The sequence below is a fragment of the Triturus cristatus genome, chromosome 4_1 (assembly GCF_964204655.1).
Source record: "Triturus cristatus chromosome 4_1, aTriCri1.1, whole genome shotgun sequence".
NCBI lineage: Eukaryota > Metazoa > Chordata > Amphibia > Caudata > Salamandridae > Triturus > Triturus cristatus.
In genome coordinates, this window is record NC_140585.1 from 813024468 (window position 1) to 813042621 (window position 18154).

Genomic DNA, 18154 nt, shown 5'->3' on the forward strand with positions numbered 1-18154 from the left:
TAATGTAATAACTGCACTATCACAATTGCTATATTAACCTTCTTGCTTCTCAAATTTGTTTGAAAATGCACCATTTGCCCACTATTTTTTCAAAATGTCCCACAATAAAGATGTTCGGGCTCGCTCGCTGCACTCGCTCGCCAAGGTGCACCCCGACAGAAGGTTTACGCCTTATCGCTTTCAAATGTCACCAGCCATCACCTGCCTGTGATCCATTTTGTGTTACGCCTGACCCGTTTCCTGTTACGCATTATTCAGGACACAAATGTCACCAGCCATCACCTGCCTGTGATCCATTTTGTGTTACGCCTGACCCGTTTCCTGTTACGCATTATTCAGGTCTTTCCACCCACGCATATTTCTCCCTCTTATCGAAGTTAAAATATTGGCATGTATGCCTCTCTAACCGCACAAAAAGTTTGCATCTAGTTGCGCATCTGTTGAGCAGAGCTCCCGACTTTACAAACCCGCAAAACAGCTTTATTTTAGCTTTCGCCTGCTTAAAACTTATTTCCCTTCATTTAAGTCAATTAGCACTTAGAACTCCCATCAACTGTCACGCGAAACGCCCTAAAGCTAATTTTGCGCCTAGAAGATACCAGTCACTCTCATCTCCTGCACAAAAGAGCTAAGTGCCTTCAGAAGAGCCGGAAGACTTTCTCTACGGCTGGGGTCGCGGTGTTCCCAGTCCCTTTTCTATTTCATTGAACGTGAGATGGCAAGCAGCAAATTAATATAGTCCTCTCTTTGTGTCAGTGTAAAATATTTCACGTTAAAGGTCCTTGACTAACTGACGGTTCCACAAGCCAATTGAAATTAAATGTTCGTCTGGTTGAGCGACGGGAAAACCAATGGGAATCAACGTATTTCTAACAGGCGCTTGACCTACGTGCTACAGCGCCTTACGTGAACTTTGACCCTTTCCGTCGGAGCGTCGTGCGAATCCCCTCCCTCCCTCCCTTCGCTGCTCCTGGACTAGTTTTTTTCTTGTCTGAACTGTTTGAAGCATCCGGGAACCAACCGAAGCCGCTAAGGGGGGAGATCTGTTTGCCACCCAGCCCGCGAGCCCCCTACCCTCCCTCCCCGGACGTAAAAGCAGGGTTGATATCCGGACACCACGGGGAGGCCGGGCGGGCTCATCTGCCCGGAACCCCCAGGGTACAGTCTCCAAAAGAGGGCCGTGCCTCCTACCACGGGGCCTTGGGCAAGAAATAGAATAGATCTCGGGATCTGAGCGCGTAGAGGCTCCCGGCAAAAGGAGTAGTACAAGTCTCTGGTGTCAGCGTCCCCAACCAGTTACCTGTCTGTATCCACCCCCTGTAGGAACATGGCGAGTGCCTCTTACCATATCTCCAACCTGCTGGAGAAAATGACATCCAGCGACAAGGACTTCAGGTGAGTGTTGCGCCTCTTCTGTTTACTTGACACTTGTATGGGCTGCAAAACACTATGACGAAAAGCTCCCACACACTACCTGCCAGCTCCTCAAACTCCAGGGCTGGCACTCCTGCTTAACTCTGGCTCTTCGTATCTACAAGTGCCATAGAGTATTCCCTATTATTGTAGACCACTAAAACATTCCCCGGACCTCACTCCATCTCACGACACTTCGCCTTGTTATGAGACATCAAGAGGTAATGGGCCCTTGGACAATGACCCAGTCTCTCTATTTTCAAGTCGCAGACTCCGAAGCACGCCGCATCTTGGCTATCCCATACTATGACAGATCCCACTAGAAGCATAGTTCCAATGCCATCCGGTCCCATGTATACGACTACTTTACAGAAGTGATGTACACTTAAAATCCTGGTCATGTAGATAGTCGCAAACCCTCATTCCATTGACATAATGTCTCCTGTCAAAGAGATCTCTCCAGCTCCACAGGCAGGTCCCTGGTGAGGGTGTGGCCTTCTTAGCTTCGAATCATGCCTTCAGGGAAATTGCGACGCAGACGATGCTCTGCCTGCCCCCACTTTAAACTATTTTTTCGTCGACGAGTGCAGCTCATGCATACTTCTAATTTATTTAAAACTTACCTCTTTCCATCGTGAGTTGCTGTAACTTCAGTATTGCTGGTAAAAGTGATCATCACGTCGATTCTGTCAGGTTAAAGTAGATTAGCCTTGCTTTGTTATGCAAATTTTGGGCGCAATCTCCTTGTTCGCTTATTTTTTTTTTTTAATGTATTATTTTTGGCAGCCTTGACATTTGGAATAGAAATGCTTTGCAGGCACGCATTAGCGGTATAGAGTAACTTGGATTTCTGAGGGCAATCAATGCAAATCATATTGTTAATTTGAGACCATAGTCCTGGAACTATGTGCAGTGTTGTCATGGGGAGCCTTGTAAGTGAGCTGGTCCCCCTAATTGCCTCGTACCAACTCACGCTGGATTAGCTGCGTATGCCTAGACCCTCAAAAGATTTGGTTATGCTTCTTTAGTCTTTGCTAGAGTAAACCATGCTTGCCAGGTTGACCCTATATCATATTTATAGATTTCAGTTAACATTTTCCCCCCTCAAGGCGAGTACTAGGAAAGGTGGATCGGACCAACACTTTAAAGCAGCTTTAGTTCATGAGGTGACTATTGATAGATAAGAGATACAGTGGATACACAGCCCCTGCAGCACCAAACCAGCCTTTTGCTTTTTGACCTCACTGGTCCTTTGATTTCCGGGGAAGCACTTAGATGCTGGTTCTGAGATGCATAAAACACCCAACTATAACTTGTGATAAGACCTAGGACAGAGCCTAAGGATCTAGCTGGCAGTGCCACCGTTCTTCTTAGTTACTTCCTTTTTTCTAGGCAAGTAACTGAGCCAAGAGCAGCTCGATCCAAAAAGTTCAAACATACTGGAGGAAGGGGTTTCCAACATTGGTGATATAGTTATCTATAGGTTTCCTCCCCTCTGTAGCAGAGAGGCTTTGAAGCAAGTGCGCCAAGGTCTGAGATGTAGGAAAGGGCCATACAGACTTGGCAGCATTATTTCCATTGCTGCTGTGTGCCACCATATCAACTTATGAATTATGGGTTTGGGCGTCAGGCTTTGTGTCTTAATGCATCCCTACCTGGGATGCATGTTTGACCTCATGGTCACCGGTTCATTCCCAACTGGCCCACTCAACCTTTCATTCTTTTAAAGTTGATAAGGATAAGTTGAGTTGGGTAATAATAAACGCCTATTATTTTAGCCCCAAGAGCCCCAAAAGTGTGAAAGTGCTATTTCCTGGTCATATGTGGGGTTAAGTACATTTCCCAACAAAAATCTGAGATAGATAGAGCTGACACTTGTAGACTTGTAAGAGGCTTCTGGCATTGTGCTTGCATGATTTTGTTTTTTTTTAGTTCTACTAAAGGGCTTCACTTTGCATACAGAAGTGTTCTGGAACATGCACTAATTCAAATGTTTCGAAGAAGCTAGATGGATAATGCTGACTTTGTGCTTCTAACAGTTGCTGTATTGTTTGTTGCAGTTTTAATTTCCTTATGCTTGTTATTTTTCCTCTGTTGCACCAGTAGGGCAAGTATATATTTCACTTCACGTGAAGAACTTCGGTGAGGCTTTCGTTAGTCCATCCCACCTATCTTCCAGCAAGCTTTTTCTCCTGCATGTCTAAGGAAGCAATAGTGCACTGTGGCTCCAGAAAGTTACAATTAGTTACAATTAGTTAAATTCACCTAGGGAGATGTCTCAAACGTTTTCTAGCTATAGACGAGCACATTCCTTCTTATACCAGTCTGTTAGTTACATTTCTTAGTTTAGCCCACTAATCCCCTCACCTCTCTCTTTTTGTCATCTTTCATCTATGAGATAGTAAGCAGTAGTATGTGTGTATGTATGTTAAGAGCACAGGAGCATAATCCGCATACATCTGGTTAAATTGTTGAAGGGTGAGGTTTGTTAGAAGAGTGTATCATCTACAAGTGTCAATAATCCCTGCCTTTTCTAAGCTTTACATGGCCCAGTTTCCAAACAAAAACACTTGCCCTTGCAAGAGGTCATTGTGTGTTTTTATCTTCTTTTTAACTCAAATTGATGCCTAAATTGTGTTCTGCAGCATTAACAGCCATACTGCAGCATGAGTATCCATGCCGCTCCACAAGTATTGTAGCGGTCAGGTAACTGTGCTGAAGGAGTATTGATAGGTGATTGGTAATTTTGTAGTGGCAATGTCTTCTCCCCATAACTTCTTTAGATCCCTTACGTAGACTTTAGAACGTAGGAGTGTGTGCACATAATTCTGCTTAACAGTTGAACATATATAGTTTCCGTTAATTACTCTCCCTCCAGCACCATAGTGCAAGATCAAGATAGATGTTAAAGTGTGTCTGATGATGATGATGATGATGTGGACTTAACCATCTGGATATTACTTAGTTGTCCATTTGGTCCTAAGGCTGTAAAGAAACAAAGTTTAATCTCATCAGTTTTCGTCCTTCCTTGGGATACTCGCCAACTGGTTGAGAGATAACTCTTCAGTACTTGATGGAGACACCAAGGAAGTGGAAGAGAACACAGCATATGGACAACAAACTGGTGACCTTCCGCTTTAGGTTCTCTATTATCCCCTGCAGAACATGCCTGAAACATGAGATTACAGACCTAGTTACGAAACCAACATCCAGTTTCTTACAACCTCTTACTTTTGCTTTTTAGCTGTCATCCGGAAGATCCTCCCATTCATCCCAGCATCGTCAAGGAAAAATGTGGTCCAAGCCCTTATAACATTCAAAGCTACACTATTGTAATTCTTTATTGCTTAGCCTGCTCACCTACCTTGTACGCAAAGTGCAGTTAGTACAGAAAGCCGATGCATGAACCAGTTTAGGATTACAAATTAGCGCACCAACTTTCAACCACCTGAGCGCACCAACTTTCAACCACCTGAGCAACTAGTGTATTGTGGCTACCCATTGCTCAGAGAAGTCTCTTGAAAGCGCTATGTCATAAAACATTGCACTGTACAGTATCAGATTGCTACATGGCCACTATGTTTTCTTGGTAATTTTCTTCAAATATTTTGTTATGAAAATCCCAATACCTGGCCACAAAAAACCGAGATAAAAAATAAAAAAAACTGACATGGAGGCTGTTCACTGCTTGTTTTGTCGAGCAAGGCATGGGCTGCCTTCCCTATTTGTCTTCAGGTCCAGCTTAATTATTTAAGGTTTAGAAAGGGGCTAAAATCGTTTTTATCAACAATTAATGTTCTTCTAGTTCACCTGCTTCTGTTCTGGGCAATGTGGTTTCAGAAGCACCTGGATACCTATTCCCGAGGTTTTGTGTGCAGAATAAATGCACCATTTATTCATTTTGTCAATTTTTTTTTCACAGTTAAGCACAATTCTGAAGTGAAGTCAGTAATGTCTCTGGCAACAGGCACTTTTTGCCATTTCAACCAGTGTCTTTGCATTAGTCACAACATCTCTGCTCAAAAGGCTATCTTTTCCTCTGCTTCTATCCAAGAAATGATATCTCAATTCTTGAAAATGTCTGTAGTTTGCTCAACTTAGCCATTTCAGATTCTTTTCCCCATAGTTTTGCAGAAATAAGTTAGTAATGAGTACGTAAGTGGTGCATAAATGATAACATTAAGAGGTGACTTTAACAGTAGAATTTCTAATGTCTGAGGAGGTTAATTTGGGTTTGTATACTAAACTTAAAGTTTCCCTAGCTAGAACTGATGTGTTACCTTTTGTGTTTTATTTTTGTAATGTGAATTTCAATGTTTTTTTCAATGTTAGTAACAATTTTGTAATGCTCGTCAAGATTAGTTTAGTGGAGTAGTGTGGTCCATCATACTGGCAAATACTGTTCTAAACTGTACTCTGATACAGTATATTGTTGAATGAGGTGTACTGGAGTTATGTATAGTGGAATGCGATACAGGAGTCGCGGAGAATGGAGTCGCATACAGTGGAGTGGCATAGAGGGAACTTGAATACAATAGTGTCATTTATTGGAGAGGCATACAGTGTAGTGCTATACAGTGCACTGGTATGCAGTGGGATAGCATAAAGTGGAGTGTGGTAAAGTAGATTGAAGTCCTGTAAAAATTGCGCAGCGTATTCGCGTATACTGTTGTGGCGTAGAGTGTAGTGCTATACACTGTAGTGTTGTACAGTTTAGGGCTTCTTTTGGAATATTGTGTACTGAAATAGCGTAAAGTAAAATGGCGTAAACTGAGATAGCGTAAACTGGATGGGGGTATACAGGCATGATATAAAGTGGAGTGGGGTAAAGTTTAGTGGTGTAAAGTTAAATTGCGTAAAATGGAGTGGCATATATTGGAGCGCCGTATAGTGCAGTGGTGCAAAGCCGTGAACTTTAGCCTACAGTGGAATAGTGTGCTACAGGTCACTGCAATAGCGTATAGTGGAGTAGCATAAACTATAATGAACGAGTCAAGTACTGTAGAATTTATTTGTGTTTCCTGTAATAAAGTTGAGGTTAGTGGTATTAAATGTTTAGACATGAAGTGCTATATAGTAGAGTAGCGTACCGTGCCGTCCAACTCAATCATGTTAATTATACAAGCGTACACTGTAGTTACGTACACTGAAGTGTGGTTTAGTGGAGGGGCGCTGAATGTGTGCTCTTGTAAAGCAAAATAGCATGCCCTTGTTTGTGCACAATGGCGTATAGTGCATTTCAGTAAAATGCAGTGGCTTAGAGTGTAGAAGCAGAGACCGGAATAGCGTACTCTCCAGTAGTGTTCCATCAAGTCGGCCATAGTGGAATAGCATAAATTGGAGTAGGGTACAGTGGAATAGCATTGAGTTTCGAGTACAACAGGTGAGCGGCGTCCTTTAAACTGGCATATACGAAAGTAATTCAATACAGTGATGAACAGTATAATAGTGTATAGTGGTGTACCTTGCAATGGTGTGCAGTCCATTTGGATCGAGTAGAGTGGAGTGACGTAAAGTGGATTAGCGTAAAGTGGATTAGCGTAGAATGTAGTTGTGATTACTGTAGTGTTGTAAAGTTGAGTTGTGTAAATTGGAGTGTGGAAATTGAAATAAATGTAGCGTTAATGTGTGTGCAAAGATGGAAATGTATATTTGAATATGTAAATGTTGTGGGGGCCCTAAAGGTGGTTACATTCAATTAATGTTGCTTAATTAATTATTGGGAAATCCATCATTTGGATTTGTTGAAACCTTGGCTGAAGATAGGCAGTAGGCTGTATATCCCTATTGTGGGAAGTGCGGGTAATTAGTGTAACGATTTTGTAACTTATAATATATTCAGTTGTTGTGAGATCAGTTTGTGAAATATGGGTGTATCAGCATATGAGTACTATACCTCTATGTATTCATTAGGCTAGTTGTTGGGCTATTCAGGTAGTTATCTTGTGGGTACCTTAACAAATATTAGTAGTTTGAAGTAGCTGTCAGAACCCCTTTCAGACGGCCACTGGGCACCCAAGGGCTACTGGGCTCAACTGTGGGGATTGAGGCCTTTTACTCCTGATGTCCACGGGCCTGGCCTACTATGGATTCTGAGCAACTGGCCAAGTACCCCTTCTACACTTGACTCTCAGTGGTAAACGTGGTCAAGCAGCCCAAGGCTTCTTCTTCAGGAGATCGAGGGAGGTGCTTACACAGATTAGTGACCATGGGGCCACAACTCAAAATGCGCGTAGCAGCAATAAACCATTGTCAAACCGAATACTCCCTTTATGAAAATTGGAGTATTTTATTTCTACCATCTACAAACGCAAAGGAACAATACGACATTTACAAACAATAACACAATTCCCCTTTAGGTCTGGGTTCAGGTGTTTCAGCGGCAATTCCCTGTCCCACTCCCTTCTTGTGTTAGCGATGGTGGCTATTCTCCATTCACTGTTGGTAGCATCCAAGGAATGCCCGGCTAGGCGTCCATGTTTCAAGAGTTTACTCTGATTCTTTTATTGAAGTCAAAAATGCCCTAGTGCCACAGCATGCTCAGCATCTAGTTTCCCTAGGGCCAATAGTGCGGAAGCAAGTCTTACCCGCTTTGGTAGGTGTGAAACATGTCCTGGAGGGCACTGTGGGTAATCGCAGTGGGTCTGGGCCAAAGCAGGCAGACTCGGCGGTGGTGTATCTCTGTGCCCCCCTGCCCCGTGGGAGGTGATTCAGACACTCTGGTCCTCAATCCCTAACTTGGGTGACGGGGCTCCCAAGTCGTCCTCACTTGCTCAACAGGATCAGACCAGTTTCAGTCCTCCTTGTCCCTGGTTACCTATGGGTCACCTTCATGAAAAGCAACAAGGGCCCCCTGTCCAATACATGTATAATTCCTAGGGCAGGGTACTATGGAAGTAAAGTATAAATCCCTAGGCAATATAATCAAAAAGTATTTAATCTGTCGATATATATTCGCCCTTCTGGTGCACTTTTATTTCCAAAATTCAGAGTGCAACAAAACCTAAACAACACTTACTACATTTAAAAACAACACTTACTACATTTAAAAACAATCATTTAATGACATGTTAAAAAACATTTCAAAATGCATTAAAAAAATATATAAATGTTAAAACAAATTATAACTCTTTTTCATCCATAAACACAATTACATAAGTAACAATTCTTGGTGGCAGACCAGGTTGAATCTTTTTCGATGCGCGTTTCGACGCAAACTGCGTCTTCATCAGGAAAAAGCCACACGTACACTTTAATTATACCTCCTCTGTGATTCTCAACAATGAAAGACTGTATTTCCTTCAGTGTGTAATTCGATATGCATTGGTTAAACACTGATGAGTCTTTAGTCGCGAGGATTATAGATCTATTCCTTTATTTTCTAGTGTCCCAACAAAAGATTTTGTTTAATAAAACCCAGAATACGATTCAATGGATAAGGGTTACTGTTTATTTAGTCCGTCTTTGAATGATAGATAACTTTATATTCAATTTATGAGGAACGATGTTTTCTTATTAGAAAGCAATCATTTCTATACGGCTTCAATTGATTCAATAGATATAAATACCGGCGGCGTCTCTGCGTCCTGCTCGGTCGTTTCGGGACGTGGGTCACCACCACTCGCAGTCTTCAGACTCCGGCCCGATAAACATAGCACAAGCATCTCGGCAGCCCCTCCACGCATAAGGGGCTGCCCCACAGCTGCCACACAAGAGTTCTGCCATATTGCAGTCTTTCAGACTGCTATCTTCACGGTGACCCTCTCCTGGCATCCGGGGACAGACAAATCAGACCTGCACACGGGCAACATTCCAATTGGTGCAGCAGTCTTTTCCTCGTACCAGGAGTACACTCAAAAGGCCTCCCAACTGGTCCTTGCTCCCACCAATGCTTTCCTTTTCCCTGCAGGGCACACTGGTCTTGTCAAGCAGGCAGGTGCTGGCGCTCCAGGGCAGGTGGTCTTGAATTCCACTGGATGATGTCCCCCTCACCCAGCAGGGAGACCAGCAGGCCTTAGCCCTCAGTCCTCGTCTAAGGCAGAAGTCTTTCAGAGCATCCCCATCTCCCACAATCCCTCTGGCTGCTTAACTGATGTCAATTTTTGGGCTCTCACCCACCCCTTCTTATAGTCCATTTCCAGAAACCAAATGTGATTTAGGGTGTGAGTCTGACATTTAACCCTACTGTTTATGATTACTTTATCAGCCCCATCCCCCTTTCTCAAGAATGAAAGAGCAACTTTTGAAGTGTACAGGGGTGGCATCCCAGCTTACAGGATGCAGCAGTTTTCAAATCTGCCTGGGGGATCTCTTTACCTAAAGTCCATGTTTCACCATGCAGACATAGATCTCCAACAAGCATTTGCAATGCAATAGGTCTCGCACTTACGCAAGTTTGAGCTATTGGCATTGTAAATGACCATGCCTTTTATGTATGTTTTGGTTTTTAAAACATAATTCAGAGACATTGTCGTTTACAATTCCAATAGCTTAAACTATTGCAAAATAGAGACCCATTGCATTGAAAATGCTTGTTTATTTATGCAAATAGTGAATAATATTGTTCACTGTTAGTGTTTTATAAAATGTAGTATATTAGCTAGAATGACCCTATCTGGAAGCTAAGGTAAGTAAAAAAAAATACTGTTAAATGTATGTTGTATGCATGCTTGTGGGTGAGTGTGTGTTTGTCTGCGAGTGTGTATGAATGTTAGTATGTGTAAGCGTGTGTGAGTGAAAGTACAGGTCAAATGGCGTGCAATGTCACTTCCATTACTCCTGGCATTTTGATAAAATTGACGTCTATGTCCCGAAACAGTTCTATTAAAATGATAAGTCTTTACTTATTTCTGCTCTGTTTTCTGCTCAATTTGCTGTGTTAACTACAGATGTGTGTCTGCGTACCTGACACCTAGGTCTGTGCTCCCGACACCTGTGCCCGTGTGTGTGACACGCTATTTTCTGTGTCTGCATGACGGACACTTGGACCTGCACCTGTGTGTGTCATACACACTGACTGCCCTGTGTATGCGTGCCTGACACCTTTTTAGGTCTCGCCTGACCCAGCGCATGCGCTGGTCTGGCGAGACTTTTAGTAAGGGCTTCAAAAAATGCTGCCATTGCCGGCCTAGAACTTGAGTGCATGTGCACGGGCGCGCGCTTTGCGTGCCTCTCTCTGCACTTCAATTCCCTCCCCCTCCCCAGATGTCGTCACTCTGCTGGCCTCAAAGTGCATCGCGATCGTGATCACTTTCGCACACAACTCCCGGGCTTCTCTTGCGTTTCTTTCCCCACTGTTCTTCCTTTAATTCCGGCTTCTTCGTCAGCTCTTGTTTTCTCTTTCCTACCATTCCCCATACTTCTCTTCACCTACTGCTTCTCCCTCCTGCAATTCTGAGCTAACGGCGGCGTGTGCAGTAATGTGTTTTTTCCAGCCAAGCCTACCTCTGGAGGGATTTTTTTTCACAGATCGCTCTTAATCGATTTAAGTCTCCCATTCTCTAGAACTCGCCCAAGGCTTTGTAACAATAATCTCTTAATTAAAGAACAAATGCTTCGCCTTGTGTGTGTTTGTTCGATTGGTGTGATTGCATTCTGGTGTGGCTGTGAGTGCCTGACGCATTCTCTAAGCACGGAACCAAAATACCGGATTGCAGTACTGTGACCTAAGAAGGCTTGTGTCTAATTACCAAATGCAACCCCGGCTGTAAAAAGCATGTGGAGATGGGTGAGCCACCTTGCTCTGGGGCCAGCAGACGTGTGTGCAGTATCAATGAATCCAGCGTTTTATTCATAAACCCGGGAGCGGTGTGTGCGAGTGGTTCACATTCATAAACACAGGTGTAGGCGGGCGCCTTCCTGCCAGGTGTATTGTCAGCCGCTCTCGGCATCACCCAGTGTTGCACTGCAATACCGTAACCATGGCAACAGATGCATCAAACTCTTGTAAAATTGTGACGGTTTTATGAATCGCATAATGAACATCCATATTGCATTCCGCACAGTGGCCCTTAAGCTGGACATTTGTGATTTTTCCTGAGAAGAATGGAGATGTCACCTGGAATTTAAGATTCTGAGTCGATCGGGCCCGACAGCGCCTGTCTTCCCTGCTTGGTGGCATTCATTGTAAGATGCTGGGCGAGTGGTTTTTCCGTTTTCCTCAAACTCTGTGTAAAACCCTATACTGATACATTTATAATTTGTATGCAAGAATAAATATTTGACCCGCACCAAAGGAGCGTGTCAGTGTTTTTTCAAAATTGAAAAATGTTCTTTAAACTCAAACTAACACTACTGTGACTGCCTGCAGCTTTAGTGTGCTTGTTATTGTACATGTGGTGAACTTAATGCCTTTCTGATAGAATACTTCCTTCTTTTTTCTCTTCACTGAAGGATGTCTAAGACCGGAAATGGTCATTCCGTTTCAACAGCAGGAAGCTAGCTGTAAAAGCTTGCAAAGGGGCTCTTAGTTTCTCACTCTTTCCGAAGTACTGCAGAATCACTCTTCTGCCGTTTCAGTAGCCTCGGTGGGCCCTCTCCAAAGGAGCCATTACAAGGGTCACATCGCATGTTACCCGCTGCAGCTCCTTGAAGCCGTTCTCTAAACTCTGCGCTAATCTCTGTGCCTTGTACTTACCCAACTATTAGTTTGAGTACTTGCGTCTCTCCTGTGGGCAGATGTGAAGGTCCATAAAGCTGCCTCCAAAGACCATGTTATTGACTGTCAATTCACATGCTGATGGGGATGGCTTGGTGAGTTAAACGCTCGCCTCTGACAGGTGGTGATCTGCAGGTCAGGGGTTCTAATCCTGGTAGGGGCCCACTCCCACCGCCCATCCTCCTGAGGCTGGAAAATAGGCTACCATTGAACTGAGTAATAATAACACACCGGATATTTACTGCACATCAAAACAATCAAAAGGTAGAATGAAGCTCTAAATATTAAGAACATTATGGGGAAATCACTTTCGGGCTGATTCTCTCACCCAAACTTTCAAAATCGGAAATGTACTCCGGTAAGTTTCTTCCTTTGTTTGGAGACATTTTGGGGAATCGCCAACAATCGACAAACTTTCAACAGTTATTGATTTTCGGGGTATTCCCACTTCTCAAAATTTACCCCTGAGTAGGTCCTTGTCATGCCGTGATCTGCATATGTTTAGATCACTCTTTTCCTACCTCCTCCGCAAAGAAATTATTTTTTACTTTGACGAAACCTCTTCTCCCACACTATCATTCAATGTGGAGGTGTCCACTCCACTTATCCACCATGGGATAAGGAAGGACAACTAACTCCTAACATTGATAGGCGTCGTGTTACAGGCCTTTCCATGTTGAAAAATTACCTGCAAAATGTTTGTGAAATCTGGCAAATGTTCGGGTCTCTTTTCTGCAGTTTTCTCGCTTATCATCACATCACACACTTTCCTACCTCTAGTCCTAAACTTAAACTAGTGGGAAATCAACCATACCATCAGATTGTCTGGTGTTTGTGCTTTGAATATTCCACTGCTGAGCTTTTGTTCACACACTTGCGCTTCAAGTATTTTTAATTTATAGCCACTGAATGAGTGCACTTGTAATTGTATTCAAATCAATTAAAAAAAAACAACAATTCCATGTTTACTTCAACGTGTTTTTTTTAACTAGAATAGGTGAGGATAAAATGTGGCCTAAGGTACCGGAAAGCAATTTTTATTCTGGTGGTCCTCTGCCACAAGTAAAATCAAGGATAGCCGGTGCTCATGGGGACTATGGTTTCCCGGAATGGACCAGGGCTAGAGTGGAAATGGTGTGGTCAACATGTTTCTCGCTTTTAGTAGATTGACTGCGATTCTTCAGGACCTAGTAAAAAACTACAATCTACAAAACATGACCTAATGATTAGTATCAGTTTAAATACAGCACATAAGTTGTACTACCTGTATGACACTGCTCCTACCTAAGGGTTAGAGTTATAGGGTGTCAACAGTACCCGGTGGATCTGAAATCAAGGGAGAAGCCATAAAGTTTCAGGTTTCTACTGCTCGTGTCAGGGCCACGACTGGCCCTGACCCTTAGGTAGGAGCAGTGTCATACAGGTAGTACAACTTATGTGCTGTATTTAAACTGATACTAATCATTAGGTCATGTTTTGTAGATTGTAGTTTTTTACTAGGTCCTGAAGAATCGCAGTCAATGTACTAGAAGCGAGAAACATGTTGACCACACCATTTGCACTCTAGCCCTGGTCCATTCCGGGAAACCATAGTCCCCATGAGCACCGGCTATCCTTGATTTTACTTGTGGCAGAGGACCACCAGAATAAAAATTGCTTTCCGGTACCTTAGGCCACATTTTATCCTCACCCACACTATCTACTCTGTCCTGGCCCCTCACCCCCACTTCACCCATAGGCAGTTGGATAAAAGATCTCCGATAAAGAGCCCCTCTTAGAGGTGAGCCCGTTGGGCATTGCACCGCCTGCCCAACGCAGAGCATTGCCGATGATGAAGCATGACACTCGCAAGGGTGTGTGAGGCCATTATATCCAACAAATTGGATACCCAGGGGTTGTCCTCCATTGAGCACTAACCCTTTTTTCCTAGTGATCCTTTCCTCTTTCCTTTCCTAAGGAACAGCACAGTCATCTCTTTTTGTTGCTTTCATATCTGGGGCTACGACTGTGGCCGGACCTTCCATTCCCTTCTCTTGTGAATGGTAATTAATGCCCTACTGGATCACAATTGATCCTTGTCTTCCCCTACCTATTGTTACACACCATCCACAGGTACACATAAAAACAGCACGTGCAGTTATTCTGCACGCACTGCACAGCACTACATCCTTAAGGTACTGTACTAATAAGCAGATGCACCTCCGCACATGCATGCACTACTCAGTATTGCCTTGGGCACCCCTGCTGCTCAAACAAAACAGAAACTTGTGAGACAGGCCTATGTCATGGCACAAACGCATGATCTGTGTTTGCCTATGATAACAAAAATCTGCATTGGGTATTTAGACATTAGTACGGTTGGGCACTCAGGGCAGGAGAACATGTCTATACCATGAAGATAAATTTTCTATAGCAACAGTAGGTCACTTAGCCAACCTTGTGTCCAAGTAGAGCATTGTCTTTGTATGCTGTTTTCAGATTTTTTGGAGGAGATATCATCTCAGTCCCTCCCAAAAATCTTTAGGTCTTGCAGTGTATAGCATTGTCATTGCAAATGCAGAGTGTACGCTGTCATTAAGCCGTTCAGTATCCGTCAGTGTTTTAAGACCCGCTCATTGCATAACGCCTCTCCTCTTTGCCCGTTTCGCTGCTCTACACACATATATATATATACTGTATATTTTGGGTAAATTTCTAATGTATATCCTAGATGGGCAAGTTATGGTTCAGTGTGGTATGCTTTTTTTTAAGCCATGCATTATATTATGTTCAGGGTCACTTGCCGGTACGGGAGGACAACAATAGAGTTCCGTGCTAGATCTACGAAATGTGATTCAGCCACTTGGCATTTAGTGCACCTATAGAAAGTTCCTGGGTAACACTTTAATACTTTAGCTTTCATATAATATTGATGCATAAATTTGATCTGTATGAGCCAGTGCCTGTTATTGAATGGTGCGAATCAGAAGTGGACACACAATAGTCTTAACACTGATCATCTGAGGGTGGATGTAGTTTGCGTTCTTACTAATATTTTGCAGTGGTTAGTGCATCCTGTCTGCTATTAATGACCTCAGCTTATACAAATCAAATCAGCCTTCTCCGGTCAGTCTCATCAGTCACTTTGGTGAGCACTTTGAGTTCTTCAGGGGCCTGGGGAAATGTCTGTCCTATTGCCTCGGCTGCATGCCGGACCAGTAAATAGAGAAACACTGCTAGAAACAGTGCTAAGGGTGTTCCCACCCTTTTGCTTGAAGTTGTCGAAGGTTTAAATGCCCCTTTAGTGAAGAGTCATTAAGAAATGGGGCAGAGTCCGTATCACATAGATTAGAGGCTGAACTTCATAAACATTGTGTAGTAAAAAAATGCCTCCTGATATATTTTCACCTACATTTATGTACACTTAAGATAAGTCTGCTGTATCAAGTGAATAAATAGTCACACGTTCTTGAACACACATTTGTAATTTCGCTTTGTCCGCAGTTGTTACAAGAGCACACACAATAAATGTTTTCAGAGAGAGTAAAACAGATTACATTTATTTGCTTACGAAACCATTCTCCCTTGTTCCCCAAAAATGGATATGAAATGTATAGTGCTTTCACCAGTTCTAAAAATCTGAGTGGAAAAAATTTAAAGCTTTAAAAAAATTAAAAAAAGGGTGTACAGCAAACATTTGCAAACCAATGCAGCAGTTAACTTCAATTTTTGGAGTTTTTATCTGTAACCATTAATCCCCACAGCTAGTTAATGCATTGTTTCAAGAGTACACACCTGTTGACCGTTGGAATAGTTCTTCATAGTTTCATAGAATTAAGGAGTCATATGCTGCTTAGTTTTACTCTTGTATGGGTCTTCATTTCTTGAAAATATGTCAGCATGTTTTGACCTTTATTCGTAGGGTCTCCTGAGGACAGGAACCTGTTGTGGTGTATTTTAATTTGTTAGAAACCTTGTATGAAAAAACATTCTTATACAATAGCCTGGTTAGGCTCCATAGTAATTTAATTTGTTATGACATCTTGCTGAATTTGAAATTATACATCAATTGATGGGCTTATTGAGGACTGTATCCTAGTGTTTTAGAGTGTGCTGCGAGGTTGCTTTTCTAGCTCTTGTTTAGCAAGTTCCATCTCACTGACTTTCTAATGGCCTAAATTGGCGTGTGTTTTAAAATCCTCCCCTGGTCAAAATATAAATGAATTTGTGTGACCATTTCTTCCTTTGAAACAAGTCTTATCCTGATAGTACATGCAATTTATGAGAATGCATTGAAGATTAGGCATTTTCTATTGCACAACCTTTACAGAAGAGGTCGCCCAGACATGTTGTAGCAAGATTATGTAATATTTCTTAGGTGCTAGTTTCACACATAGCTGGAAGTGCAGGGTGATCAAATGCTGGTAGTTTGGTGGAGTACAGCTGTTGTATCCCAGCTACTTGAGTAAGATTCCCTCCGGCCACACGTGATATCTGCCAGGTGCCAACTTGACAACTCAGTTTTGTGTCTAATTCCCTATAACAGTTGTCAAAGGGTGCTCAGGGGTTTGTCTGTCCTCAATCCATAAAGGTTTATTTTATTTGTCGAGCAGTACTACCAAGCTGTGCACTGTGCTTGCACCTCAAGGTAATACATTTCAAGATCTGATACACCAAGAAGCCCCCTGAATTGTGGGTCTAGTGAGCATCTTCCAGTTAACTCGAACCTACTAGCCACCCACATCATTTTTTTTTTTTTTTTTTAATCTTTTTATTAAGTTCAACAGTAAACATACATACATGTTGCATATAGTACAGCATGGTCGTCACAGTTCTCATTACATTAGCTCCGGTGGGTAACAGTATGTTCATAGTGAGTCCGTAGCTCTTCCTCTATTACGCTGCATTTCCAGTTCCTCCGATGGGGAGACACATAGAATACCCCGGTACTCATTCCATTTCCCCCATTTCCTGTCCCATTTCTTTGGGCACCCTTGTGTTTTAAAGACTTCCGTCTCTGCGACCATGCACCTATCTAGTTCTTTCAACCACAGGTGGGGGGAGGGTATATCTGTCACCCCCCCCATTTTCTCGCTATCTCTCGTTTAACCAGGGTGTATCCCAGCGAGGTCAGTTGTTGCTCCACCTCTGTAAGATCTGTGAGGGGCCAAATATTAAGGAGTCCCAATCTTGAAGTAAGGTGTATCTCTTTCCCCAGGGCACTTTGTATGTGTGTTGTTGCCCCTTCCCATATGTGTCTCAACTCGGGGCACTCCCAAATGATGTGGAAGAAGGTAGATGGTTGTGAGCAGCCCTTAAGACAAAGCATGTCTGGTCTAGCCCCTATTTTTGTTAACGTAGTGCCCGACATGTAGGCCCTATGGAGAATGCGAAGTTGTATCAATTTGAATCTGGAGTTAATTGCTGCTTCTTTGGGGGACATTAGTGCCGACTGCCAGTCCTAGTCATCCATTATCCCCACATCTCCCTGCCATTGCTCCCTAAGCTTGCTAAATGGGTCTGGTAGGTTATTACAAATCTTCCTATATGTTAGTGATATCGCTTTTGTCTGGAGCGGTCCGTCGAGCAGTCTGTCCTCTAGTGGGGATCAGTCCGGTATGTCCTTAAGGTCTGGTATCGCCGTAGTGAGGGCATGTCTGACTTGCAGATATCTGAAGAATTCTCTTTGGTTCATATTATATTTTACCCGTAATTCGTCGAACCTGAGGAGCGATCCTTTGTTAATTAAATCCCCGACTGTGGATATCCCCATTATATCCCACTTTTCAAATCCAGGCTGGTGACACAGGAGCCCCAGTTGCTGAGTATACCACAGGGGTGTGTGTTTTGTTATTCTATTGGACCACCCCAATCGGGAATTTGCCTGGTGCCATATCCTGACCGTGTGGGAGGTGGGCGCTCAAAGTATCTGTTTTTACTAGCCCTGGAGTATAGAGCCCCCAAATATCCCAATCTTCCTGTTTGGTGTCTGTCCAATTTATACGCTGGATCAACCGGGGAACGATATATCCAGTGATTTATCACCACCAGTTGCGACGCCCAATAGTACAGTCGAAGGTCCGGGTGGGCAATACCCCCGTCATA

The 18154-nt window shown here is 43.1% G+C and overlaps 1 protein-coding gene across 1 annotated transcript in view; it reads left to right on the top strand.

Annotated features, from left to right (window-relative positions):
• The first annotated feature begins 842 nt into the window (after positions 1 to 842).
• CAND1 (cullin associated and neddylation dissociated 1) overlaps positions 843 to 18154 on the top strand; it is a 346610-nt gene continuing 329298 nt past the window's right edge. Inside the window, exon 1 of the mRNA XM_085653462.1 lies at positions 843 to 1395. Coding sequence (XP_085509588.1) covers positions 1328 to 1395 — 68 coding nt within the window. The 5' untranslated portion in view covers positions 843 to 1327. The remainder of the gene's footprint in view (positions 1396 to 18154) is intronic.